The sequence below is a fragment of the Antechinus flavipes genome, chromosome 1 (genome assembly GCF_016432865.1).
Source record: "Antechinus flavipes isolate AdamAnt ecotype Samford, QLD, Australia chromosome 1, AdamAnt_v2, whole genome shotgun sequence".
NCBI lineage: Eukaryota > Metazoa > Chordata > Mammalia > Dasyuromorphia > Dasyuridae > Antechinus > Antechinus flavipes.
In genome coordinates, this window is record NC_067398.1 from 688,291,354 (window position 1) to 688,300,729 (window position 9,376).

At 44.7% G+C, this 9,376-nt stretch overlaps 1 protein-coding gene across 1 annotated transcript in view; it reads right to left on the reverse strand.

Annotated features, from left to right (window-relative positions):
- TMEM132C (transmembrane protein 132C) overlaps positions 1 to 2,337 on the reverse strand; it is a 518,834-nt gene extending 516,497 nt beyond the window's left edge. The window contains exon 1 of the mRNA XM_051972616.1: positions 2,042 to 2,337. Within this exon, the coding sequence (XP_051828576.1) occupies positions 2,042 to 2,126 (85 nt within the window). The 5' untranslated portion in view covers positions 2,127 to 2,337. The remainder of the gene's footprint in view (positions 1 to 2,041) is intronic.
- Positions 2,338 to 9,376: the final 7,039 nt, after the last annotated feature.

Consider the following 9,376-nt stretch of genomic DNA (forward strand, 5'->3'; position numbering starts at 1 on the left):
AAATTAATTAGGCAGGGCCCCACAGGTGGTGTGTTTAGGACCAGAATCCAAGTATCCTAACTGCTGATTCAAACCTCTTCTTTTCTAGAAGCCCCCTTCCCCAATGTGGGAGGGAAAGGATTTTCCTCAGGGGAAAGACCAATTGCTAGATCTCTAAAAGTCTCCTTCTCCTATCTCAACACAAGGGGTTAGAGTTAAGAGTATTCTAACTAGAATGGATTTTCTCTCCACCGTAGCTAAGTAAGGGAAGTCTAGCACAACAGTATGCTTGAGTCTACAGCCCCACCAAATGTGGATTTTCCTGGAATTTCACACTGTGAATAATGACTTTTGAAAAGCAAATGCAACTTTTTAACATCAATTGGCAACATGTCACTATTAATGCACTTCCAGACTGAACTTAAAAAGCTTTAGGGGGGAAAGAGGCAGGAGAGAGCAAGTGATTTTCATCTAGTTAGACTTCAGCTCTGAAGGACTATGCTCAGTCCCCAGGAGCTAGAGCAGAAAAGACATCTCCCAGGGAGAGAACAAAATAGAAGGCTTGTAAAACACCTTGGTTGATAAGTTGAGCTAACTGGCTCCCCTTTCATGCACCCAGAATGGAATTGCAAAACCCTGGGCTCACAAACACTGCACTGGGCAGGAAACTAATATTTTACCCTTTTATTCTCAATGACCCTCCCTCTGAGGCTCCCGACAGCTGCTGCTGGTCTTGGCTGTCCTTGGCACCGATGCCTCCATCTCTCCAGCACGCCCTAGCCAATGATGAGCCCTGCTCTTGACAATGCTCGGTTGTTTCCAGTATCTCTTCTGTTTCTCTCTAATCCTCCTCACCATCAACATCACCCAGCTCTGGAAGAACTCAGCATCCTTTCCCTCTCTTTTTCTTCCTCCCCCCCCCAAATTCCTCTACAAGCAACTCCTGGGCAGATTAAGATCGTTTGTCCAATACTAGAGACCCCTCCTTCAGTTCTTTGTAGCTTTTCAAGACAAGCCCTTATCACTCACTCCTACCCCATTCCAAACCCAGAGTACCCTGGTTTTAATCTCCTACCCTCGGTGTCCTATGGAGAGTGAGCCCACAATTTTCTCTTTGAGTTCAGCACCTCCCAACTTCTCAATCAGGAATATGTTCTCTCTACCCACGTGGGACCAGGATGGACAGGTTTTTTCCCCCTTTCTTCCACTGGGGTCACCTCATTTCGCCCCTTTCTGCTTCCCCCCCCTTCCTCGCTTCTCCCTCCCACTAAATCAGCTAGCCAGACTTGGCTCCTAGAGGGGACTCGATGGAGGCGTGCTGCGTCTCAGAGATGCAGGGGGGCACAGGAGCTGCAGGCTGGCAGAGCAGGCTAGTAGGAGAGTAGTCCGATCAACAATGGACAGTCTTTTTTCTGAGTAAATCCCCCTTACGTCATTCGGACAGCCCCAGGGGAAAAGATGCCAACCAGGGCCTGAAGAAAACTCCAGGGGAGTGTGTGTGTGTGTGTGTGTGTGTGTGTGTGTGTGTGTGAGAGAGAGAGAGAGAGAGAGAGAGAGAGAGAGAGAGAGAGAGAGACAGAGAGAGAGAGTGAGTGTGTGTGTGTGTATGCTTGTGTTGTGTACTTGTGTGTGCGCTGGGGCGGGAGGGGGGGCAGGGAAGAAGGGGACTAACTTTTTTTTTCCCTAACTGCCAAAGCTTATTTTCCCCGGGTGCCTCCAAATCTTGTCACCTGCGGGCTAGCTTCACTACCCTCTCAAGTCCCAGAAAAAGACACTTGGAAATCATCCAATCCAAGTGTCCGCCAGGGCCCCTAGACAGGGCAGACGTTTGTGGGGTTCAGAGGAGCTAGGGCTGACGCTCTGGGCAGCTCCCCTATCCATCAAACTCACGGACTTCAAGAGAAGAAACTTTGCCCTCTCCTCCTGTGCTCTGTACTCCCTCCCCAGCTGTTGCCAAGGATCTCATTCCTCCAGGTCAGCCCTCTGGACTGACTCCAGGGTCCCCGGGAGAGAGAGCCCAGAAAGGCGCAGCGGGGCCCGGAGGCACAGGTGTCCGGCTTACCTTTGTAAAGCAGCGCTCCGAGCACCAGGCTGAGCGCCCCGCACAACTGCCCGCCAGGCCCGGGAGCCGCTCCCTCGATGCCCATGATGAAGGCGAAGGCTTTTGCCCCGGTTCTGCTCCGATTTCGCTCCCGCGGAGTCTTTGATTATCAAGGGCTCACACGCTTCTCCCCGCTGCCGCAGCCTCTCTCCTCCGGGCACTGCCCCGGCCCGCAGCCCTGTCCGGGCGCTGCATCGTAGCTGCGCGCCCCTCCGGGGGGCTCCAGGAGGGCACCCTCAGTGACCCGCGGGGCTCCGCAACATGGCCCGCCGGCCGCCTAGAGCCGAGCGCGCTGAGCGCCTCTTGTCCTCGGCACGCCGCGCCAGGAGCTACCCTTGTGCCCCAACCGCAGTCTCTGTAGCTGTCCGCTGCTGCTGCCGGTGCCCGGTGCCCTGTGGCCGCTGTCCGCTGCCCGCGGGCCCGCGGCGCTGTCTGCTCTCTCCTCCTCCTCCGCTCCTCTCCTCTCCCTCCTCTTCTTCCTGCGCTCCCCGCTCGAGCTCCGGCTCCCGCTCCAGCTCTGAGAACTTTTCTCTCACAGCATCCTAGGCTGAGGCTGCCTCCGATTCTGCCTCCCCCAGTTCCAGCCCCGCCTTTGCCTCCGCCTCCGCCTCCGCCTCCTATTCAGTCACTACCCCCTCCTTTGCCGTGCCCTCCCCCTCTCTCCTCTCCTCCCGGACTCCCAGTGCCGGGTCTGAGAGGGGAGGCCGAGTTAAAGGAGGTATCTGGGGGGCGGAGGGAGATGAGGAGGAGAGGGGAGGGAAGAGGAATTACATTGGGTGAAGGGAAAACGCAGAGAGGGGGAGGGAGGAAGATAAGGAGACAGGAAGGGGGAAGATGAGAAGATGAAAAAAGGGGGGGTTGTTTGGTGAGAAGGGGGAACAGAAGTAGGGAGGAAAAATGAGAACAGAAGAGGGTATAGGGGCAGGAGGGGAGAAAGCAGAGAGAGAATAGAGAAAAGAAGGAAATAATGTAATTAGAAAGGAGAGGGGTTCAAGGAATCTTAGAATTCTCTTTGGAGGAAGTCTCTGTCAGAAGGGGGCCCTTGGGAAAGGATCGGAAAGGGTTCCCCGACTTTTTTAAAAAAAGAATAGTCTAACTTTACCATGCTCTTAAACCCATTTGAAAGGACAAGGGTTGCAAAACCATTGGAGGTAATCTTTCTTTCCTCTTCCTATCTCTCTGGGGACCTGGGCCAGAGAGAATCCCCATAACACCCCTATCTGAAGGCCATCTTTTGCTCTGAATGCCCCTTCCTTTGCATTCATACCCCATTCCAACCTTGCAAAGTTGGAATACAAACATCCCAAGAAAAGCCCCACAGGGATCTGTTCATGCATAAGCACTCTGATTTGCAGAACTCAGGTAAGACTAATCCTAGGAACTGAGAATGGGAAGGGACCAGCATCTCACCATCCCCCTGGCTGGAAGCATAGCTGCCTCTATCAATCCCTTCTAACAGATGGGGTTCTCCTTTTATTGCTCTCCCAGGAAACCTCTACTACTCAAATGGAGTGCTCCCTTGATTAAGAGAGTGCCGGGGCAGTCATTCTGCTTTAACATATGCTTGCAAGAGGGCAGTGTGGCCCCCCTGAAACAAGGCCTGTTTAGCATACATGGGAAAGCAAGCCTTAATCTGTTTCATATGTCAACATCATTTCTGCTCATCAGAGCACCAACACAAGCGGTCTAAAGCACTAAGTACTTCAGGAAAAAAAAATAAAAACAAAATCCCTTTTAAGGAGGGAGAGCAAAAGAATGTTAGCGAGAGGAACAAAAATGAGAGAGAGAGATAAAATGAGAGTGAAGAGGCAGAGAGATGCATTAAAAACAAAAAACAAAAAACAGAGAGATATAAAAAGACCAGCCAGACAAGGAGAGAAGAACCAGCAATAAACAGAAAGACAAAGAGACCGACAGAAACACAGAAGCAGCAAAATTATTCCAAACTTATTTTTCTTAAATGTTCACTATTGTATTTGTCAGTAACAGTCTTCATCTACAATTATCACGGATTCTCCATATTAGGAAAGACATGAATAAATGAGAGATTATTCAGAAATGGGTTTTCTAGGCCGGTGAAGTGCCTTGACATCATGCTCAACGAGTACTGATAGAAGGAACTTTAGCTTGGAGAAGAATAGACTCAGTTGGGACATGATAGCTGTCTTAAAATATTTCAAGAACTGTCACTTAGATAAGAGAATAGATATTTTCTGCTTGGCCCCACAGGGCAGAACAGGGAGCAATGGGTGATTCCTGAAAAAAGGCAAATTCAGCTGGATATCAAGAAAACTTTTTTCTAATTATTTTGTTGTTCTTTTCATTTCAATCAGTTCCAACTCTTTGTGATACCATTTGGGGTTTTCTTGGCAAAAATATTGGAGTAGTTTGCCATTTCTTGATCCAACTCATTTTATAGATGAGATAACTGAGGCAAATAGAGTTTGTTCAGGGTCACATAAGTAACAGGAATCTGAGATCAGATTTGAATTCTGGTTCTCCTGATACCAGGTCTTAGAGCACTTCACCACCTAGTTGCCCTTTGTAGTGATTAGAGATTTCCTAATGAGATATCTGATATATCAGGTAAATATTTTTCTTTCACTGGAGATCTCTTGGAAAAGCTTTGTTTTTGTTCACCTGTAGTTGTATTAAATCACCTCCAAGGCCTATTGTCCTTGTCATATTTTGTGATTTTGACTCTATAACCAGAGTCAGAGTGGGAAGCTAGACCTGGGCTTGGTGTCTGAAACAGCTGAATTCAACACAACAACCGAATGACCCAGGGGAAGTCACTGGATTTGTCTCAGGCCACTTCCCTAGGAGTCACTGGGTGATTCTGCTGGGGTAGAAGGAGCCCTCTACAAAAAAAAAAAGAAACTAGAAATCATTTGCAAATTTAGGCATATTAACACCTCATCAGAACAATATCATAGATTTAGAACTGGAAGGGACATTAGAAGCATCTTGTCCAACTGGCCCATTTTATAGATGAGGAAATTAAACCCAGAGAGATAACAATCTGACTAAGGCTAAACGGCAATGGTGAGATTAAGACAGAAGTCTTCCTATTCCAGATAGGAAAGGCTATGTTCAGGAATGTTTGGGAAAAATTGCTAGATCTCTAGAAATCTCCCCTGGAAACATCCACAGCATTTTTAGATTTTCAAAGTATTTTTATATTTCTTGTCTCCTCTGAGCCTCCCAATACTCCTGTTGAGGCAAGTTCCAAAGGCATTGCCATTCTCACTTTATAAATGGAAGTAAATGAGCTTCAGATAGGTTAAGTGACACAATCATATTCAAGAGTTGATATTTTGAACCTATCTTCTTGAGTCCAGACTCTGCACTTTACTACACTAAACTAAGGTACCTCTGAAAGCCTATGTTTCATTTATTTTAAGGAGCTTGCTTTTGCTATTGGACTAGAGGGAAAAAGAATTCTAGAAAAGCAAATAATGGCAGCTGAACAAGACTCATATTCTAGGCCAAATGTCTAGTTTCAGATCATAGCTATAGAATATTCAGCATCCCCAAATACATGCTTCTCCTCTGCCCAAAAACATCATACAACTGGAAAATAATCTTAGAGACATCTAGTCCCTTGTATTTTTCAGATTAATAAATTATAATCCAAAGAGGTCAATGATTTTACTAAGATCATACAGTTCCTAATTGTAAACTGGGATTCAAACTTGGAACTTATGATTACAATTATGCAAAACAATTATTTGGAAAGAATTAACTATATTATTTGTCCAGTTTTTCTATCTCTCTGGACTGTACTTCAGAACTGGAGAAACAAGTTGACTAAATAGACAGGGACTAAGTGAATCACTGTGGAAGAGCTGGGAATGCTTTCTGCTATTTCTGAAGCAGCTCGAAGCTCACCTCAGAATAAATAGTTTTCATCTAAACTTCCATAGCCTCTCAAGTTCAGCAAGAAATATACCATGCCCCATTATTCCTGGTTGAGGGATATGAACCTATTTTCTGTTCTGTTCTCTTCCTCTGTCCTTGTAAGAGAACAAATAAAAAGCCAGAAAAAATGTTCTTTGTGCCCTCTCTTCCTCTTTTCTAACTTCCAGCTCCTGGTTTGAATCCAGTCTCCCAAATCTTTTCTTTCTTCTCAGTCTAAGCCATCTCCCCCTTCTCAGTCTCAGTAAATGCTGGAGGCCTGAGCTGCAGATTCCATATGGCAATTATTAAACACAAATGAGTGGAGGAGAACAGCCCCTACCCTCTAGCCTCCAGGTGTATATAGTTAAGAAAATCTCTCTTCATCCTCTGCCTTATATGGCCATCGATCAGGCTTTCTTCAAATGCCCTACACAAGGATATCATCTTTAGCAATGACTTGGGAAAATCAAACTCAGAGGGCTAGATATGTATATGTGTGAGTTCAGAGCTAGAAACAGAGGTAAAGATTGTCTGTTCCCCTCCTCACCTTCATTTCTCAGTCCAGGAAACTGGGGCTCAGAAAGAGATCATAAAATCAGAGATATAAATCTAGAATTGCCATCCTACCGAATAGGAAACAGAAGCCCAGAGTGTTCACAGGCACACAGGTAATAAGCCTCAGAAGTGGAACAGGAAAGGGTCCATTTTTATACAGCTAGCAGGTACTAGAACTGGGATTCAGATTCAAACCTTCTAAATCCAAATACTACTACTACTGTTGTTGCTACTGCTGCTACTATTACCGCTACTGTAACTATTACTACTACCACCATCACCACAACTACTACCACTACTACTACTATTACTACTACAGCTAGTGCTGCTACTATGACTACCAGCACCACCACTATACTAACAACTGCTACTATTACTGTAGGTGTTGGTATTACTTCTACCACCATCATTATAACTACATTACAACAATAACTGCTGCTACTGCCACTGCTGCTACAACAAATACTACCACTACGACTACTACTATGACTGCCATTACTACTATTACCATTATGATGACTACAATTACTACTACTATCACCATTATCTCCATTACAACCACTACTACTACCACCCCCACTACAACAACAATTACTGCTACTATTACTACTATACAAGCTAATATTTTTTAGCTTTTTAAGATTTAGAAAGTACTTTCAGTATATTACTTCATTTTATCATTACAACGACCCTAGAAGGTGGATGCTATGACCTCTAGGAGATAGTGACTTTGTTTCTGCCAAAGCCAAATGGATTTCCAAGTTGGCCTCTTCATCTGGAGATCTGGCTTTATTATTTCTGTTTTATAGATGAGGAAACTGAGGCAGGCAGAGGTTAAGTGACATGACCAGGGTCACAGAGCTGTTAAACGTCTGAGGAAGAATTTAAACTCAGAATTTGCTGATTCTAGGTCAGCACCACCTGGCTGCCTCAAATCCAGTATTCTTGTTCCTCAGCCATACTAGCAAATACTCTACATTCTTCCAAACCCTCAATATAACATCTCCCTTTAAGTTAAATATCTTGTCCATTTCTGTTCCTTTCCATCTAGGATAGCTAAGGATGCTGTAAATTTTGGTTTCCTAGTTATCATTCACCAAAGTAGCAACATGCACTCAAAGGTTCATGCACTAATAAAGTCACATTAAAAAAAAGCCATCTATTATTTAGCACAAAATTCATTAATTCCGTAACTTAAATTACTTCCAAATGCATTTCTGAATTTCATAACAAATCTCAGAGACCACTAATCTCCACAAAGGCTATTGCAGGGGCTCCCAAAGGGCTCTCAGCACATGTGTGCAATTAATTTGATTTATCGGAGGGAGAGGAGATGCTGGTAAAAGTAAGCCTGCTGCTTCCCTGTGAGCTCTCTATTCCTGAGTCCAAGGGGCAACTGCTTGTTCTTGTTCTGACTTAACTTTCAAGTTCCCATGGTCCCTTAAAAAGAGCCAGGCGCGTGTGTACATTTAGCTCATTTGTTGCTTTGCTGGACCGATCTTAAGACGGACGCCATGTGGGCAAATGATAGTGCAGAGATGTTTTCACTTCACTCTACTTACTACCCAGGAAAGCTTTTGCTTCAAGTGTATTCTATTAGCTCAGCATGGACCTGATTTTTTTTTAAAGCCAGATCTCCAGGTGGGGAGGCCAACTTGGAAACCCATATGCCTTTGGCAAAAATAAAGTTACTACCAACTTAGAGGTCACAGCCCTATTTTGCTACATGATTAGCCATCTTCAGATTCTAAATTTAAACTGGTATTAACTGATAAGAACCTCAGAGAGGCTAGTTGTTGTATATTAGTGTTCTATCTAGTATTTTCCCATTTAGACGATTAGCCACTGGTTAACAAACCAGTCTTCGAGGTCTGGGCTTGTTTAACAAGGGTGAAACATGATCTTTTCCCCATATGGACATATACTTCTCATATTTTTTGCTCTGTTCCTCCGCCCCCTTTCCTGCTCAGCATCAAAATCTTATACTTACAGTGTGTTGTCTTGAACAAAATAGGCTGAATTTTCTTTTTCTTTTATCCTCTACACTGCAGTGCAGAAAAGCACAGCTCCCTCCCTCCCCTTTCCATGTTTTCCCTAGCATTTAGCATTAATTAAGCTCTCCCTGAATCAGTCTTAATGGAAAGGTAACTAAACCCATTCCCTGGAGGAGATGCTTGCAACTTTTGGTCTGTGACCAATTTTTGTGACTGATATAAAATGGGCCCCTCCTCACCTTTGCCTTGGGCCCCTCCTGGAGTTCTGTTGAAAAGGCCATAGTCTCCCCATTGCTGGTATATAGACGATCCACACCTTCACTTGTATTCCACCATTAGTACATGGTCCATTTGGCACCTGACTTGGCATAATCCATCATCAGATTAGTTGTTACAAATAAAATTAATTCCCCCTAGCCACATTCCCTTTACTGCATTTAAATACATATTCAGTATTCTGGGATCCAAACCTTATTTATCTGAAAATTGCATTTATCTCAGACTCATTCATGCCTCTTGACAGAGACCGATAGTAATGATATTTGGTGCTGTCCTTTCTTCCAGGGGGCTCCAAGTCTTTTGTCAATATCAGTCTGTCTGACTGTTAGTTAGCCTGTGACAGTTTTCCCAAGCAAGCAAGGGGAAGTTCTGGTTTAGAGTCAGAGGGCTTGGATTCAAATTCTAGCCCTAATTATTTGTATCGCCACAAGCTCATATTTTGGGCCCTTGGTTTTCCTATCTATAAAAATGAAGAGATTTAGCTAGATGATTTCGTAGGTCCTACCCAGCTCCAAATCTTAATGCCAAAACTCATGAATACCTCACTGAATGAAGAATGCTATTTTAG